The following is a 20,096-nucleotide window of genomic DNA, read 5'->3' as shown; positions in this document are numbered from 1 at the left end:
TCCTAAAGGAGACCAGTCTTGGGTGTTCATTGGAAGGACTAATGCTGAGGCTGAAACTCCAATACTTGGTCCACCTCATGCGAAGAGTTGACTCATTGGAAATGACCCTGATGCTGGGAGGGATTGGGGGCAGGAGGAGAAAGGGACAACAGAGGATGAGATGGCTGGATGGCATCACTGACTCGATGGACATGAGTTGGGTGAACTCCAGGAGTTGGTGATGGACAGGGAGGCCTGGCGTGCTGTGATTCATGGGGTCGCAAAGAGTCGGACACGACTGAGCAACTGAACTGAACTGATCTGAAAATTGAGAACAATTCCAGTTCTACTATTGGTTATATATAGCTATTGCACTATGTGTTCAGGATTCACATTCCAGTTTTGGGGATGCTGGAGGCAAAGGAATAAAGACTAATCTACCTTTTAAAAGTAACTGCAGGCAGTTCTTACGTTGCATGCCGCCACGTTAACTGAAACCAGTCCATGTTGAAAACTCAAGAGCTGTACTCCTGCTTTACACAGCAGCTGAATTGCCACAGACCAAGCCATTGAAAACAGGATGTGGTTCTTATATTCACCAGGTTTGATTAACACTGTATCAAGCAAAGTGTTGGCTGTCTGCATTTTCTGCCTGGGTGGCTTTATTTAACAGAAATAGTCAAATTTCTTTGCCACTGAGCTAACCTAAAGAGACTTTCACTTTGGAGTTTCTGGCTGTATAGCTCAGTTGAATTGCTCTCATTTACATCTAGAAGGAATGATAAATAAGGAAAAGTAAGTTCCAGAAATATTACAGAAAGGGGAGATAAAGATTCCAGTTTTATGTGATTTATCATGTCTTACAAATCAAAGCATATTTATTATAAACTTTGAAACTTGGTTTTGATTTTTTTTTTTTTTTTTTTGCAACTTGTTCAGTTGAATAGAATAAAAGAAGACTATCTATAGAACATATACTGACTATAGAACATTTTGTAATTGCCTCTGAATCTCCAGGTTGGAAGACTCTTATACTATGCTATAATGTCAATTCATTTAGTAGCATAATATCAGTGCAATCATGATCTGATTTCAGTCAGTTTTATTCCTTTATTCCCTTTTATTTAATTGTATTTTTTAAATGTGATATTGATCTTGTGAACATGGATTAGTATCAGAATCTCGTTAGCATCAATTGAAATATAGCTGCCCATAAGAAAAGTAGAAAAATGATATATCCTCTTGCTATTTCTGATTACCATTATAGTCATCATTCTTTATTTCAAAAGGAGAAGAAACAGGAAATGAATGTAAAATTTATCTCTTGTGATCTAGAACTTAAGTTTTTCTCTTAAAAATAGCATTATGAAGAGAACTCGTCTGCATACCCATTAGATTCAAATTAGACTTCTTTCTGAAAATTTTGCATGTATTATTTTCCGTAATGCTACTTACCACCTGACCTGCCTCTTGAGAAACCTATATACAGATCAGGAAGCAACAGTTAGAACTGGACATGGAACAACAGACTGGTTCCAAATAGGAAAAGGAGTACGTCAAGGATGTACATTGTCACCCTGCTTATTTAACTTATATGCAGAGTACATCATGAGAAATGCTGGGCTGGAAGAAGCACCAGCTGGAATCAAGATTGCCGGGAGAAATATCAATAACCTCAGATATGCAGATGACACCACCCTTATGGCACAAAGTGAAGAGGAACTGAAAAGCCTCTTGATGAAGGTGAAAGAGGAGAGTGAAAAAGTTGGCTTAAAGCTCAACATTCAGAAAACGAAGATCATGGCATCTGGTCCCATCACTTCATGGGAAATAGATGGGGAAACAGTGGAAACAGTGTCAGACTTTACTTTTTTGGGCTCCAAAATCACTGCAAATGGTGACTTCAGCCATGAAATTAAAAGACGCTTACTCCTTGGAAGGAAAGTTATGACCAACCTAGATAGCATATTCAAAAACACATGTATGCCTGTGGTGGATTCATTTCAATATATGGCAGAACCAATACAATATTGTAAAGTTTAAAAAAAAAAAAGCAGAGACATTACTTTGCCAACAAAGGTCTGTCTAGTCAAGGCTATGGTTTTTCCAGTGGTCATCTATGGATGTGAGAGTTGGACTGTGAAGAAAGCTGAGCGCTGAAGAATTGATGCTTTTGAACTGTGGTGTTGGAGAAGACTCTTGACAGTCCCTTGGACTGCAAGGAGATCCAACCAGTCCATTCTGAAGGAGATCAGCCCTGGGATTTCTTTGGAAGGAATGATGCTAAAGCTGAAACACCAGTACTTTGGCCACCTCATGCGAAGAGTTGACTCATTGGAAAAGACTCTGATGCTGGGAGGGGTTGGGGGCAAGAGGAGAAGGGGACGACAGAGGATGAGATGGCTGGATGGCATCACTGACTCGATGGACCTGAGTCTCAGTGAACTCCGGAAGTTGGTGATAGACAGGGAGGCCTGGTGTGCTGCGATTCATGGGGTCGCAAAGAGTCAGACACGACTGAGTAACTGAACTGACTGAATGCTACTTATTACTATTTTATCTATTTTTCATCTCTCTGATTCTTTCATGATTATTATTTCCAAAATTAAGGTATTATCTATACATACTTAATAGTTAGCTGAAAATCCTGTGTCAGACTTTTCTGGAAGCATGAACTTAATGAATTTAAAATGTTTTATCTGCATTCTCACCAGTTTCTCAAGATTAGCTTAAAAATTCTATGTGTTAGTTGGCCTAATACATAAAATTCAGAGAGATATTGTTAGATATTTGTTAGAAATATCTGATGTAAATCAAAAGGATACATGTCTTTGAGATACTAAGTCAGATAATAGTTGGATAAGAGTTATATTTTACTCTTTTCTCTAAAAAAGTCACCTCAGGATAATATTCAGATTTTTTTTAACCCAGTAAAAGTTTTAAGCAGTTATTTACTGAGTTAAAAATAAAACCTGATCTAAAAAAGGATAGGTAGGGTATTGTATTTTTTTCTAGTTATTTACTTGTGTTTGTATCAGATAGGAAAAGCTGATGCATCATATAATTGGAGGTTTAATTGTAAATTAAGATCATAGAAATTGAGTCTCAACCAATGAAGGATAATAAGATACATTTTCATGAATTTTGTGTACCTAGGATCATAACATTGATGCCCTCTTTTTAATGTTGTATTCTTCCTCTCACTTGCTATAGTGCATTTCAAACAGACTTAAAGCTGTTTACTATGGTATATAAATATGTGATAATGTCATATGACTCAACACTGAAAGAGGAATAAATTGTGTATACATTCATGAATTAAAAAAAAAATCATTGTTACTCTGCTGCAAAAAGATTGCTCACTTAGAATAAAAATTATGCCTTTAAAAAAAGATACTGGTGAAAAATGTGTAAGAACTGAAGCCGTAGAAATGTGTAAAATTATAGGGATAGGTGAGGAGGTAGAATATGACACTTAGCATCTCTTGCCTTTCAGGGAAAATACATTCTATAAATTTAATAGGGATTCATACCTAGAATTAATCTGGATCTGGATCTCATCTACATGCCTGCTAATGCTTATGTTTCAATGTATATCAATATGTAATGTACCCGTAGCCCATCTTTATTTTATACATGTGTAATCTAATCTATACCTGTGCATGCATAATAAAGCTACTTTTAATTGATAATTTACTATATAGTTTATCAATATAACTTTCTATGAACTATTATAATTAATAACCCAAGGTCCTTCTAGGATAAAGTAGTAAGACATAAGTTGACTTATATGAGACATATAAAGCAATTTGGCCACGGTAACATAGCTAGTAAGTAGTAAAACTAGGCTTGAACCTGTTCTCTTGATCACTAAGATATTTCTACTTGCATGTCTATTGCATTTTGTAGGCGTGAGGTAGAAATAAAGGGCTGCTGGCTACTCAGCCAGATTCTCTTGGGATGGTCCTCTGTTGTGTTAACAAAGATATCTAATCATCAGTTTTGTCATCTAGAAGTTTAAATTTTGCAGTAAACTCAAAGATAACCAGCTTCTCAATGGCTGGTATACACTAACGAAACCGGTAGATATATATCCATAATGAAAACGTTCTAATATAGGATAATGCACATTTCAGAGTGGTCCCAAATACTACTGTCAGCCATTTAGCTCTCCCTCTCCTTATAGGACTTCACGGGAGGCTAAATTCAACATAGATTTATTCCTTTAACATTTATTGGTCATGCTTCATAATAACTATTGAAGATACACAGAAGGCAAGTCCCTCACTGAGCTAATTTATCCCTCGAATGGCAAAGACAGATGAGGAGAATGACAATTATAAAATGATTTGGTAGAGTTGTGAATGAGTTAAGTGGAAGATGCTGTGGAAGTAGCAGCAGAACCATTACCCCAGCTCTTGGGACTCAGGAAAGTCTCCTGAGAAAAGGTTGTGCCTGGGTGGAGTTTCAAAGGGTAAGATTTATCCAGAGGAGGGAAGGATGGCTTTCTAGGCAGAAGGATCTGTGGTACAGAAGCACAGAAGTAAGAAACACTTGTCACAAAAGGAAGTACAGGATTCATTATGAAGGGAGTATATGGTTTCTTTTGAGGAGGCGGTAAAAAGTGAAATAGGAAAAGAAGTCTAGAACCATATAATGAAAAACCATGCATAAAGATACTTGATATGTTTCTAAGAAGAATAAGATCTTATTATTAAGGATAGAGCATGCTGCTGCTGCTGCTGCTGCTAAGTCGCTTCAGTCGTGTCTGACTCTGTGCGACCCCATAGACGGCAGCCCACCAGGCTCCCCCATCCCTGGGATTCTCCAGGCAAGAACACTGGAGTGGGTTGCCATTTCCTTCTCCAATGCCTGAGATTGAAAAGTGAAAGTGAAGTCATTCAGTCGTGTCCAACTCTTCGTGACCCCATGGACTGTAGCCTACCAGGCTCCTCCATCCATGGGATTTAACAGGCAAGCGTACTGGAGTGAGTTGCCATTGCCTTCTCCGAGGATAGAGTATAGGAGTTAACATATACATGTTTGCATTTGAAACACATCATTCTGAAGCAGAGATTCTTAAACTTTACCCTGCATCAAAACTCAGCGGAGGGCTCAACAAGCATTAAACACAGAGTTTCTGATTCAGCAGGACTAGAGTAAAGCTCAAGAAAATGCATTTCTAAAGTTTCCAGGTGATACTGATGCTCCTAGTTTCTAGGTCACATTGCAAGAAGCACTTCTCTGGAGAAAAGACCATATTGATATAAGGATTAGAGTAGATAAAAAAGAACTCAAGAAAGACACTATTTTGGAGAAAGCTAGGAGTATGGGGAAAATTAGTTGAGGCTTTGAACTAAGGTAATGACTGGAGTGGATAATGAAAGGAGGTAGTAGAATGAACTAAGCGGAAACCCAGAAGGAAAAAATTGACTGACATTGTTATTTGAATACCAGAGTGAGGGAATACTCTACTGACCTCCAGAAATCTTGATAGACTGTTTTTTGGGAAATGCCAACAGAGATAAATGCTGAGGGAAGAGACTGGGTGGAAGCAGTTGGCCGGAGTAATGACAGAGGAGGAGAGGAGAGGAGGTCTGATTTGGCTATACTGAATGTGAGACAACAAGGACCCATCAGTGTGTAAACAAATGTTGGCAAAACCAGAGCTGAGTCTGAGTCAAGATTTAGCACAAGTTTCCCTTTATCACCTCAGCCATATGCAAGGGAGCAGACAGGGAAAAAAGTAACACACACACACACACACACACATGCACACACACGATAGTGGAAAGTGCTTCCAAGAGGGCCCTCCTTAGAAAAGGCAGAACCTTAAATCTCTTCAGTGCTTTCTTCAGAAAACCCTATTCCATGCAACGCTGACACAATTAGGTTTTTAAATTATGTAGAGTTCCTGTCCTGGTTTAAATTATTTGAGGAGGATACTTTGAATTTAGAAATATAGAGCAAAAATCTTTGGAATTTTACTTTTTTGCTAAATCCAGTGGTGTCAACGCTCCTATCTGTAGATCAAACAAGGGTGTTTTTTGTCCCATCAGAAAATATCCACCTCACTTCAGCAGAATTCTGCTTGAAATTTTATTCATTCCTTATACAAATATTAAACAAATATGTTTTATCCTAAGTCTCTGTGTGGTGTGCCAAGATGTCCTCCATAGTTTTTCCACACCTCCAGTTAGTCAAGAGAGCCTTGTTGTTAAAAATCATTGCCTCTGAAGTTAGCCTATCTAGATTTGAACACTTATTAGTTATGTAACCATTGTCAAATCGTTTAAAGTCTTGAAGATTGTTTCATCATCTGAAAAATGATGAAAATATTAACAGCTAAATGAACTGGGATGTTAAATGAGACAGTAGAGCTCTCAGCATGGCATCTGGTACAATAGGTGCTTAATAAATGTTAATTATTGTGTCACCCAACCAAGATCTTAGGGCAGACTTACCTGGTATGCATTCAAAAATAAATACAATTCCAGCAACATGAAATACTCAGACTTACTGTCTCTCTGTGAAATTTACCCCATAACCCCGATGTGTTGTGAGTTTAGCACCTGATTTCTCTGAATTCTTCCTCATGTTGTTCTTCAGATCGATATACTGAAAGATGCTTGAAGTCAGAGAGGATGCCGTAGCCTCTGGATTCCATCCATCAGATTCAGTGTGGTGCCTTATGCTTATTTTGTGTGTGATATGTTTTTGACTAAGTTGTCGTTGTCCTTCTGATGGCCAGCTGAACTCTGGACGCTTTGAGAGCTGTGACTTTGACTTATTCAACATCATGCTGTCTGTATCCAGCCCAGTGCCTCAGTCATAACAGGTGTTCAGTCATTCTCATTTTAAGGAATTAATTCTGTGGCTCAGAGAAAATTCATATTTGGGCCAGACTATGTTCAAAGCAAAACTGTAGCTATTTTCCTCTATTAAAAATTTTAAAGAAGTACTAAATAGAACTCTCTCTGACCTTAAGGAAGACGATTTATGAAATTGGTTGTGTGTTTGTTGCTTCTCTGCCTCCCAGGAAATTTACCCTGTAAAGTTGCCAAGGGAAGACTAACAGCTTAAGTCTGGTAAAAGAGGAAAGATGCCTCATTAATAAACTCAGATTCATTATTTGGATGCTTGCCTCAAGGAGCTGGTGTTCTGTGATGAAAGATTGTTTCCATTAAGTCTTGTGTAAAAAAATGAATGATTTTTTTAAGGAAATTTTGTTTTCTGACTTTTACTCATATCCAGTACTATGTACCTACACTCTGAAATGTTACATAAAAATGAGCATTTTTGATTTTTACTTTAATGTATTCGAACTGTTTATTAATGTTCAGTGCATATGTTATATAAAGTTTTCAACCATTGATTTATTTATTGTACAATAATTAGGGTATCAGGTCTTTAATTTGAAGTATTGGCAGTATTTCATCAGAAGATGAATTTAATGTTTCAGTTCAGTTGAGTCGCTTAGTTGTGTCCGACTCTTATTTTCTGTTAAATCATTTTGTATATTTTCCTTCTTTGAACTAGAAACCATGGGTATAGAGAAATGTATTGCCTCAAGATAAGATAATATAGAGTTGAGTGTCTTTTTTGAAGGAGGATATCTCTTTAGTGATGTATAATGGAAAAAAAATGTATACTGTGCTTGAAGTTATAACACCCAGGATTTCAAAGGTTCTTTGGAGCATTTACCAGATGTGTGCTCTTGCACAAGTCATTCATTAATTTGTTCATTCAGGCATACTAAAAATACTTGGTATGCAGACACTATCGCCTTGAGCCATGCTTTCAAAGTGATACATTTATACAACAATGAGAAATACTTCAATTACATCCTCTGAGACTTGCCTTTTTTAAGTATAAATTGTATTACCTGATTTATCCATTCAGTCATTCATCTACAAAGTACTTCTTGAGCTCCCACTGTATGGCAAACTGCTCTAGAGGCTGGTGAGTGGTGATCCTCCCTTGCTGAACTCCAGACAACTCTGTTCTGTCACCAAACTCCTTTGGGCTTAGAGTGGTTATGGCTTCCTGCCAGTCTCCATGCTTCACCATCGCACTGGATCCATTAAACCATCCATATCTCTGTAAAATACCCTCGGATTAAGCATCTTGCTTTTGAGTTTGCCTGTTGCTTTTGGGTGGCACCTTCACTGATTCAGACAGTCAATTGTATTTGGGTTGTTTTTCAAGCAGCAGTGAAGCCAGTGTGGCTGGGTGGCATGAGAGAGAGGGATGATGGCAAAAGACAAGATCAGTGGGACAGCCAAAACCAGATCATCAGGGGCTTGCATACCATAGTACTAAGTTTGAATTTTATTCTAAGATTAATGGGAAACCATGGAGGGGTTTGGATCATGGGAGTAGTCTGACCTAACCTTCATTTTAAATGGATAGTTCTGACTGTGTGTGGAGAATATATGCAGAAAGAAGGACCCATGAATGGACAACAGTTAGGAAAATAATTCTTTAGCCCAAGGGAGGATATTGTTGATACGGTCCAAGGGGTTAGGATGGTAGCAACATAGATGGCAGGGCTTCGTCGGTGGCTCAGTGATTCTTTAGAATCTGCCTGCAATGCAGAAGATGTGGGCTCAATACCTTGTTCGGAGAGATCCCCCGGAGAAGGAAATGGTAACTCACTCCAGTATTCTTGCCTGGAGAATTCCATGGAGAGAGGAGCCTGGCAGGCTACAGTCCATGGGGTTGCAAAGAGTCAGACATGACTTAGAGATTTAACAACAACAGCAATGGAGGTAATAAGAAATAGTCTACTCCTAGGCACCCCACTCCAGTACTCTTGCCTGGAAAATCCCATGGACGGAGGAGCCTGGTTGGCTGCAGTCCATGGGGTCTCGAAGAGTTGGACACGACTGAGCGAATTCACTTTCTCTTTTCACTTTCATGCATTGGAGAAGGAAATGGCAACCCACTCCAGTGTTCTTGCCTGGAGAATCCCAGGGACGGGGGAGCCTGGTGGGGCGCTGTCTCTGGGGTCGCACAGAGTCGGATACGACTGAAGCCATTTAGCAGCAGCAGCAGCCATATTTTCAGAGAAGGCAATGGCACCCCACTCCAGTACTCTTGCCTGGAAAATACCATGGATGGAGAAGTCTGGTGGGCTACAGTCCATGGTGTTGCTAAGAGTTGGACACGACTGAGCGACTTCCCTTTCACATTTCACTTTCATGCATTGGAGAAGGAAATGGCAACCCACTCCAGTGTTCTTGCCTGGAGAATCCCAGGGATCAGGGAGCCTGGGGGGCTACCATCTATGGGGTCACACAGAGTTGGACACAACTGAAGTGACTTAGCAGTAGCAGCAGCAGCAGCCATATTTTAAACATAGAATTGGCAGGATTTGCTGATGGATTTGGACCTGACAAATCTGATAAATGGTGATGTCAAGATGGACAGTACTGGAACAGAAACCTACTTTGAGGGAGGCGTTGAGGTGAAAATCAAGTTTAATTTTGCAGTGTTAAGTGTTAGATGACTGTAATATACCCAAGCAGAAATTGGAGTAGGTAGTGTAAATCTATGAGAATAAAAGCCATGGTACTGAATAAACTAAGGGAAAAAAAAGTATTTCAAAGTGGTTAGCTGTGTCAAATGTGGCTTACAGATCAAGAAAAATGATGATGGAACACTGACCATTGATTCACCCAGTTAGATGTCATTACTTTGACTTTTCACTTTCATGCATTGGAGAAGGAAATGGCAACCCACTCCAGTGTTCTTGCCTGGAGAATCCCAGGGACAGGGGAGCCTGGTGGGCTGCTGTCTATGGGGTTGCACAGAATCAGATATGACTGAAGTGACTTAGCAGCAGCAGCAATAGCAGATAACAATCCATATAAAAGAGGCTATGTCATGCTGATGTTAAGCAGCAAGCCATCCCTGAGCAGCACATGGCAGGTGCCAGGTTAGCTTTCCACATTTCTGTAGATTTGACTGAGGAGACAATGAGTCCAAAGGGACTGAAAGAGTACATTACATATACAGCATGAACAGTCACCATTGTGTCAGCTTTCCACACCCCTAGAAAGGCCAAGAGTAGGGTGAGAGATATTTTATAAGACTGTTTATAATGTATACAAAGCATTTAAAGAGTATCTGCATGTAGTAAATGTTCAGTAAGTAGTAATTATTTTATTAGCTATTAAATCTAAATTCCATAACCTAAAAAAAATCAAAGTTTGATTTGAATGTTTTAATCAAATAGCATTATTGCAATAGCAAATTTTAAAATTATCTATAAAATTAATGTTTTTACTTTCTAGTGTCTCCCTTTTTGTTATGTGTTTATGAAGACATGTAAAAACAAAATAGACACATTTATAAAAGATTTAAGTTATATTTGGCAGATGAAATATTCAACAACCATCTAAAAGACTGACTCCCTTTCAACTATTTTCAGAGTTTCTCAAGGGATTTGCTTATTTCATCTATTAATTTTACAAGATAAATGCATTTACACATGCTTCTCTTGTTCACAACTGAAAATTTTCTTGGCATCAAGTGATGGGTAAGCTGTGTTTAACTTGGGTTTCTGTGCAAGTAGGAAACTGTCTCAACTTCACTCAAAGTAGAATATAAGCTCAAAAATTGTTTTTTAATTAGAAGAGTAAAAGAATACATCTGTATTCTCTTTAAAGCCATGAATTCATAATTTGCTTTCATTCAGCATGTTAAAAATCTTGAATAACAATGCCTTTTCCATGCATCTTCAGAATTCTCTTGTTGATTAATTTTTCTCAAGACAGTGAGAATTAGAAGCATTCTTAATGACATCCAGGTGTTTGGCTGATTCTCTGATCATAGATATTTAAATTTCTTTGCCTTCTGTCTTTACTCAGTTGCCTTTCTTTCATCTCCGATTTCTAGCTGCAACTACTTCCCCAGATTCCTCAAACCTATGCATTCAACTAGAGGCAAACAGATAAGAAGTGACCAGAGTCTCAAGAAAGAAACATTTTAGCAAAAAGTGCGATTTGCTTATGTAACCCTAAACTTCTTTCTGCTACCTCTGAGCAGACTGTTTGTTTTCTTTTTTCTTTTTTTATTTGGGAGGAGAGGGGGCTGGTTTAAAAATTAAAAGCTGCAAACGTTAACATCCCGAGAGATTTTACTTAAAAATCTACAATTCTAGCTTCTTTGGAAAAGATCATGATTAGTAACCCTGGAACCAAAGCCATACAACTGATAAGAAAGAGCTGCAGTTGTCCCTAAAACAGGGCACTTGCTTTCTAGTCCGTCACAGCATCACCCATTTCTTCATTTGTGGTATCTTTGTCAATTGTAAATTTTACTTAGGCATGATCTACTGTGTCTACCAATTTAAGATTCGAAATCAGTCCTTGTGAAAGAATAGCTAATCTGTCCAGATCTGTTTAAATTTTCATCTTCTATATGTAGTAATTGCAGAAGGAAATGGCCACCCACTCCAGTATTCTTGCCTGGAAAAATCACATGGACAGAGGAGCCTGGTGAGCTGTAGTCCTTGGGGTCACAAAGAGTCAGGCACGACTTAGTGACTGAACATGTATAGTAATTGAGTGAACTGTAGATAATTCGATTTTTTTGTAGTTTGAGCATTTTTCCATAGGTTCAATATTCTTGCAAATAATGTGATAAATTGCAATTTCATTCAATTTTCTTTATTCAGTTCCACCCTCACTTCAGCTTCTTAGAGGACGAAACATCTGCTTTCTAACCTAGGGCCATTTTCTTTGCATATTTAAAGAATAATTAATGTTTGTATTTTTTTTTCTATTTACAGATTGTACAGAAAATATCTAGATCTTTAGATAACAACAATTGGCATAGCTTTACCATAAGCAAAATTATCTCAAGACAAAACAAAAATGTAGTTGAGTGCCCTCATTTTGTAGCTAAAAAATATAGTGCACTGTGGGACTGGGAAATTCTCCTTGCTGTTCAGTAGCATTTTACAATCAACACCTCTCCCCTTTTCAGGATATCGAATCCCTAACAGGAGGGCTGACTGGTTCTAAGGGGGCTGATCCACCGGTAAGTTAGATTCTTCATTAAATTTAACTATTGACAAATTGAATTATGTACATACCAGATCATCAGGATTACTTGTATACAAGTGGTTGTACAGGTAACTTTTTCGAATAGGTTCTTTACAAACTTTATAGCTATTGCAATAACTAATATAAAAATGTGAACTTGCTTCGAGGTATCATATGGTCTTTTAAAAAGTTTTAATAATTCATAAAATTCATCCCTATATTGACTCTAAAAATAAGAATGAAAGCTTCATCAGAACGTATAAACACTTTGCATCCTACTAATGCGCTACAACATCAGTTACAACATTTTGGAACTTGAGAGTTTATTGTTTCAAATAAGTGTATGATTTTGGTTGCAATATACTTTCTTGTTACTGATGGAAAAAAACACAATTTTTTTCAGGCCATTTTTTTCACAGTGTTGATTCTTGATATCATTTCTTTCCTACTTTACCCAGGAAATGCATGAAAATTTTAGAAGAGTATTATTTTTAGACAATAACAAGAGATTAATAGTCTGGTATTGGAACACTGTAGTCTTTTCTGTGATGTCTGATCTCAGAAAACATTCAGTAAAGTAACATTCCTGTGATTTCACGCTTCAGGCACAAACAAGTTCATGGCACTATCTCAAGTGATAAAATTCAGTGTATTTCAACAGATAGCCAATGTATAATTTTTTTTTTTCTTATCACTGCTTCCTTTTCTCTTAGCTCTGTGAGGTTTAATGTGAAACACAATCCTGTGTTATCAATTTTCAGCTATACTTCATCTAGGCATCTACCTGAAGTCCATAATTAAATTAAGACATGACTGAAGTGTTAAAGAAAGCTAATTGTAGCTTTTTCTCTCCTGTCTTACTCTCATGTATCTCCTGATGCTGTCTAATCTTTATCAGATTCCTCCTAAAGTAGGCTACACAACGTATTTTAGTCCATTCCTGTCCTTTTAGTTTCATTGTCTAAATTTATGCAGAAAGAAAAATGTATTTTCTTCAGATAGCTGCTTAAATTTAGTCCCTGAACCTATTATACTGAAGCATAAGAAAAGATGAAATGTAAGTCAGCCCAGCAAGTATATTATGACAGGATTTTTGGCCAGTCCTATCCACTTCCAATTTGATTGTTTACTTCGCTGCTCATTTTCTGGAGAAGGCAATGGCATCCCACTCCAGTACTCTTGCCTGGAAAATCCCATGGACGGAGGAGCCTGGTGGGCTGCAGTCCATGGGGTCTCAAAGAGTCGGACACGACTGAGCGACTTCACTTTCACTTTTCACTTTCATGCATTGGAGAAGGAAATGGCAACCCACTCCAGTGTTCTTGCCTGGAGAATCCCAGGGACAGGGGAGCCTGGTGGGCTGCTGGCTATGGGGTCGCACAGAGTCTGGACACGACTGAAGCGACTTAGCAGCAGCAGCAGCAGCAGCATAGCAAGTAGTGGAGGTCCCTGCTTCTGTGATGCAATTCCACCCTGCTGCTTTGCATTATGTTTGTGTATAGCATTCCCCTTTTATTAGAAGAATAAGTCCATTCCCTTTAAAATACCTCCCCTCACTGTTCACTGATTCCTGAAAGAATTCTGCAATTAGAGATAAGTTGGTTTTAAGAGGATTTGTCTCCTGTTCAAAAATAAACAAAAGACCTCTCTTCTACATGTGGCCATAAAACTCTTACTTGCTATTTTCATGTTAAAATAAGTTAATCACATCCTTTCAAGAAGGCAAATTTCAAAACATGGAAGATTGAGCCAGCATTAAAGCCTCGTTATTAAAAGAAGCCACTGTAGCCAAAAGGTCACAGAAAGGAAAGTTGATGACCTGAAGGCAAACTTAACCAACTTCATTTCTAAGTGCTAAAGTGAAGTGAACATGTGTCTGTGTTTTCTACTACATGTTTGTCTTCTCTTTGGACATAATTTATAAAATCATGAGGACAGAGGTTCTCTCTTGGCATCTCCTACCATGAAGATGTGTTTATTTTATAACATTTTGTAGAGTGGAAATTCATCACACAAATGTCATTGTATTTAAGAGCTTAGACAATCTAGGGTGTTAACAGTGTACATATATTTACTGTTTCCCACTGTTAAAGAGATATCCAAAGCATATTACCAAGAGCTATGTAATAAAATCACTTTTTAATATTCTATATAGCTTATAAAAGTAGTCCAGATATGAAGGTGAAATGATAATAATGTCTACAGTTGCTTCAGTCATTTAAGACTTTGAATTGAGATACCGTTTTTGCACCCAGAGTAGAAAACTGAAAGTCAGATTAAATCATACATAACCTAAGTGCATTTGAAGTTTCATATTACTTTTTTCTTTCTTTAAAAAGGGTCTTTATAATAGATTTTCTAAATACTATTATTCATTATCCATTTCTAAAATTATGTATTTTTAATAAATGTTTACCGTGTATTACTAAAGCCATTCTGTGTTGAAATTTTCATTGGTAAGAAATTCAAGGTCTTATAATTTTTGCTCATTGAACAGAGTAATATAAAATGTTGAATGAATGATCTCTCACAGGAATGCATAGCTGTGGAGTAATAGCTTTACCAGTGTAATAGAAATACCAGATACATCTTTAAGTATGAGTGTATTTAAAGCTTGAAAAATTTTCTGTGAATGGATATAAATATTATTTCTGAAGCATTGAAAAAGAGAATGTTACATTTTTTCATATAGCAAGCATATATAAAAGTTTTTGTCAAATTTGCAAATGTGTTTATACATTTGCATATCTGGTAAGAATAAATTTGTGTAACTCTAGGAATTTAGTTTGCATTGATATTTTTAACTCTAAATGTTAAGGAGGTATTCTGAAAATTCAGTAGTCTCAGTTGTAATTCTAATAATGAAAAGGAGACTGGTTCATTCATTATTTTCAGGGAACAAGTCAAGATGTTTTATAATGGTTTTCTTCTGAAAAGAATTTTGGGAAGTATGTTTTTAAATTCATAAACTGGACAACCATTGTTGCTTCATATAGAACTTACAGATTTTTCTAAACCACATAATTATCTTAGACAAAATGTCTTCTATCATTGAGAAAAATATTGCCTATTATGTTAACTTAAAATTATCTTTGAAAAATTGTATCAGATATTTTATATTCTGCATATATTTTTCATTCACAAAAATTAGACCACAGATTAACCTCTAGTGTAAGCACATTGCATATATTCACATATAGACATAGGGAAACTTCTTAACAGTAAAAAATCTGCCTGCAACATGGAGAGCCAGGTTTGATCCCTGGGTTGGGAAAATCCCCTGAAGAAGGGAATGACTACCCACTCCTGGATTCTTGGGGCTTCTGTTATAGCTCAGATGGTAAAGAATCTACCTGCAATGCAGGAGACCCAAATTCAATCCCTCGGTCAGGAAGATCCCCTGGAGAAGGGAATGGCAACCCACTCCAGTATTCTTGCCTGGAGATTTCCATGGATAGAGGAGCCTGGCAGGCTACAGTACATGGGGTTGCAGAGAGTCAGATGTGCTGCTGCTACTGCTGCTGCTGAGTTGCTTCAGTCGTGTCCGACTCTGTGCGACCCCATGGACAGCAGCCCACCAGGCTCCTCCATCCCTGGGATTCTCCAGGCAAGAATACCGGAGTGGGTTGCCATTTCCTCCTCCCAGTCAGACATGACTGAGTGACACACCCATATAAAATAAAGGGAAGACAAATAGATCATTAAAATGTCATTATTAAATTAAATAGTGCTTTTTAAATACACCATTTCACCATATTGTTTTAAATTTTAAATATTAAAAGTGAAAAACTTGTGAAATGTTAGATGTCAGGAATGTCTCATATTATCAAATTGTCAGGCCCTCAAGCCAGCCGATAGGAAGGTAAGGGTAAGGTCTAAACAACTCGGTTTCTGATGGCCAAGGGGATTTTGATGCTGAAAATCAGGTACAAAGCATAAACGGTTCACCTGCTACACCAGCTGAACCTTGTATCTGGAGAGCTGAGGCTATGCAGGACCATGTAGAATCAGCAGTATGACAGATCTCTGTCTTGTTTTGAGCCCATGAGCCAACGAGGCAGAGGTTTTGGCCACCCCTTGGCCCAAAAGCTCGGTACGTCTAAGTCTGCAGGGGAGATTTAGTAGCTAAGCTTTGGCCACAAAAGTTAAGTTTAGTGATACAGAGCTAAGCAGACTAACGTACACAATGAGAGGAGTTTCTCTTTGTCATTTGGTTTAAGAAATGCTCTTACTATTTATATGCTGATATAAACCGGCTATTCACTTTCTTATTGTTTCTGATTATTTTTAAGAATTAATATGGACAAAATCTAATAAAGAATAATGTGAGAGAAACCCTAGACAGACTATGTGAAACAAATTTCTGAGCACACTGGTCAAATGTCAAAGTGTCCTGATAGTTCAGAGTGCTATGACCAGTGTTTGAATTAAGTCCACGCCATTGCCTAACCCAGGACTTAAACAGCAGTGCTGCTGGGGCTATTCAGCTCCTCCCTTAGTTTCTTTCTATTTGTTACCTTGGCGGAATAAGATCTATACATTTGCTTCCTACACAACTTAGTGTTTTAATTTTTCTAAGCTTCCTTTATTCAAATGCTACTGCTTCTCTTTATTTCTAGAGTATGGTGAATAAGTGACTATCCATCTAATCTGTATCCTTAGCTTGATATGCACACTGTCCTGAACATTCTCCATCTGTATTAATTTTTTTCCCACTGTGGAAGCAGAATTGTACATTCCATATTTTTGTACTTTCTGTTCTCTTTTTAATGGTCTTCCTGATGGTTCTTAGTAATTTGAGTAAACACGCCACAGGACTTAAAACCAATTCATTTTCCTGAGGGTGCTGTTTAGATCAGGTTATATATTTTTCAGATTGTAAATAGCATTAAAATTTTAAAGTTTCCAAACTGATTTTAATTTGATTATTCAAAAAATACCAATGTTCTAATCACTTGCTTCAAAAGATAAGGCAATGCAAAATGTGAGTTTGAATTGTGATCTAATTTAATTTCTTTCACCTTGAACATTCTATTGCTTTATTACTTACTTTCATGTCCTATTTGTTTAGTCAGATTTCAGTGTATATTTTTTTTTTCTTACAAAAGTTTATTCTTAAATGTACAATAGGTTCCAAGACAACACTTCATTCTAGCTATAGGTGGCAACAGATATTACGGCAGGGAATCCAGGTGTTTAAATAGAAATGGAACTAAGGGTCATCATTGCCTCAGGCACAAGGAACAGCTTACTTTTTGCCAGATTTCTTAATTCCACCGGTGGCCAGGGGGCCTTTCCCCGCGGCCTTTGCTTTTAGCTCCTCAAGTTTCTTCTGCTCCTCTTTCTGCTTCTGCTTGAATGCCTTATCTTCCTCGTCCATCTCCTTGGCTTCCTTCTTGGGCTGCTTCAGGGGCTTCTTCTTGCCACCTTCACGGCCCGACATGGTGCCTGCCGCCCCTTCCCCAGACCCTGCCACCGGAAGCGGTTCAGTGTATATTCGAGTGCACGCTGTGTGCTAGACGTTTACTTAGATTTTGGAAATACTGTGGTAAGCAATTCACAGTTTCTTTTTTCAGCATCTTATAATATAGTTAAAGAGACAGGTTGGTAGAATAATTACAATGTAATGTAAGTACAGGTTGAAATGAAAGTAAGTAAGACGATCATGTAATCCAAGTTGGGAGTAAGAGGTGGCTGGAGGATCAAAGAAGGCAAATAAAAGAAAACAAAGTCTAATTGTAGAATGAGTTGAAGTTTTCCAACTGAAAAAAGTCAAGCATGGAATTTTAAATAAGGAAATACTATATGTGTAAGTGAAAAATTAAAAAATAGAGTGGCTAGGGCAATGGAACCCCACTCCAGTACTCTTTCCTGGCAAATCCCATGGACGGAGAAGCCTGGTAGGCTGCAGTCCATGGGGTCGTGAAGAGTGGGACACGACTGAGCGGCTTCACTTTAACTTTTCACTTTCATGCATTGGAGAAGGAAATGGCAACCCACTCCAGTGTTCTTGCCTGGAGAATCCCAGGGACGGGGGAGCCTGGTGGGCTGCCATCTATGGGGTCGCACAGAGTCAGACATGACTGAAGTGACTTAGCAGCAGCAGCAGCAGAGTATGAAATAAGCTGGAGGATGGTAGGTGGTGATGAGATAGAAGGTAAAAGATAACTCAGGGCAAGAGGAAGCAATTCCATGGAAAAACATTGAGCTCTGTACTAAAGAACATGAGGACCCGTGAAAGTCTTTAAATAGGAGAGTCACTTAATCAGCTCTGTCCTTTAGAAACAATTTTCTGGCTCTACTGAAGAGAGATTTAGAGAAAAGCTGAAGCAAGAAAGCCATTGAAAGAGGCTCTTACTGTCATCCCAAGGACAGATGATACAAATCATCATGGTGACTTTTTTTTTGGTCTTGTCCCAGTACATTATAAAACTAATTGAGGCACTATCTCAGGGGAAAGTCAACATTTTATTTTGTTAAAACATTAAATTTTTAGTTTGAGCCTATCAAGTGACAGTGAGAATGGAGGGGAATAAACTGATTCATGAGCTATTAAGGACTTGATGAACACAGGGATAGGTGGTTGGTTGGAGGGAGGAGAATAAAACTTCAGGCTGAATGAGAATGAAACATTCAGGCAGATTTTGAACTTTCTAATTTGGCAATTTAGTGAATAAAGGTACCATACATAGAGACAAGAATCCTACTGGGTGGAGCATTTCTGGAGAGGGGATTCTGAGTTCAGTTTTTCATACATTAAATTGAGGTATCAGAGGTGGGAATATATAAATGATTTTGGAATTTAAAGGTCAGATATTATTTGTAGTCACTGATTTGAACATGTAGAAGTTAGAATAGTTGAATAGAATAGAACATGTGAAATAGTTGACAAAATATTGGAGCTGATGAAATCTCTCCAAAAAATGTATTCTTTTTTTTTTTTGAACTAATAACCAAAATTCATCTTTTTAAAATTTATTTTTAATTGGAGGAAAATTGCTTTACAATGATGTTTTGGTTTCTAGCATACAGCAATTCAAATCAGTCATAATAATATATTTATCCCCTCCATCTCGAGCCTCCCTCCCCTCCCCCTGACCCACTCCTCTAGGTCATCACAGAGTATCAGGCTGGGCTCCCTGTGTTATGTAGCCCAGCCCCTTCTCAAGAGTTGTCCGTTTTCCACATGGTAGTGTATATGTGTACTTCTTTCTCAAGTCCAATCGTCTCCTTCCCCTACTGTGTCCACAAGTATGTTCTCTACATCTATATCATCATTGCTTCCTTGCAGATAGGTTCATCAGTACTTAAAAAATGTATTCTTAAAGAGAAGATAAGAGAATTCAGAATAAAGCCCTGAGTAAGAAAAGTATTTAGAGGTCAGAGGAAAAGTAAAGGTAAGAGGAAGAAAAAAAGAAAAAACAGAGATGATTACAAGGAAAGAATACCAGAAAAATGTGCAGTTATGCATGTCAAGGTCACAAGAGGCTGGCGAAAAGGATTTTTAGCAGATTCATGATGTTGAGAGGGTACAGGATGGGGAACACATGTATACCTGTGGCAGAGTCATGTTGATATATGGCAAAACCAATACAATATTGTAAAGTTAAAAAATAAAATTTAAAAATTAAAAAATAAATAAATAAAAGAACCTCTCTGGGGGAAAAAAAAAAAAAAAAGAGTTCAAAAACAGAGTGCCCCATTAAAAATTAGCAATAAGAGGATAAAGGGTGGTCTGCTATTTAGCTGCTAAATCTTGTCCAACTATTCTTCTCTTCTTGTCTAACCCCATAGACTGTAGCCGCTAGGCCCCGATGTCCATAGGATTTCCCAAGCAAGAATACTAAAGTGGGTTGCCATGTCCTTTTCTAGGGGATCTTTCTGACCCAGGAATCAAATCTCTTTCTCCTGCATCGGTGGGTGGATTCTTTACTACTGAGACACCAGGGGAGCCCGAAAGGTGTTCTGCTGCTGCTGCTGCTGCTGCTAAGTCGCTGCATTCGTGTCCGACTCTGTGTGACCCCATAGACAGCAGCCCACCAGGCTCCACTGCCCCTTCAGGCA

The 20,096-nt window shown here is 38.0% G+C and overlaps 1 protein-coding gene and 1 pseudogene across 10 annotated transcripts in view; one reads left to right on the top strand and one right to left on the bottom strand.

Annotated features, from left to right (window-relative positions):
- Positions 1–20,096, top strand: part of PPFIA2 (PPFI scaffold protein A2) — a 502,390-nt gene that overhangs the window by 91,584 nt on the left and 390,710 nt on the right. For 8 of the 9 annotated variants that reach the window (XM_086398878.1, XM_086398877.1, XM_086398875.1 and 5 more), the window contains one exon: positions 11,974–12,027. The exons of the other annotated variant lie outside the window; for it this stretch is intronic. In XM_086398878.1, coding sequence (XP_086255004.1) covers positions 11,974–12,027 — 54 coding nt within the window. The remainder of the gene's footprint in view (positions 1–11,973; positions 12,028–20,096) is intronic. 9 annotated transcript variants of the gene reach the window in all.
- On the bottom strand, positions 17,121–17,512 carry LOC147371326 (translation machinery-associated protein 7 pseudogene; annotated as a pseudogene). Its single transcript, XR_015163460.1, has one exon. The product of XR_015163460.1 is annotated as a translation machinery-associated protein 7 pseudogene (transcript).

The sequence above is a fragment of the Bos grunniens genome, chromosome 5 (genome assembly GCF_055505025.1).
Source record: "Bos grunniens cultivar Pamir isolate PY7600 chromosome 5, Bosgru_T2T1.0, whole genome shotgun sequence".
Taxonomy (NCBI): Eukaryota; Metazoa; Chordata; class Mammalia; order Artiodactyla; family Bovidae; genus Bos; species Bos grunniens.
This window is presented reverse-complemented; position numbering and strand designations above follow the sequence as displayed.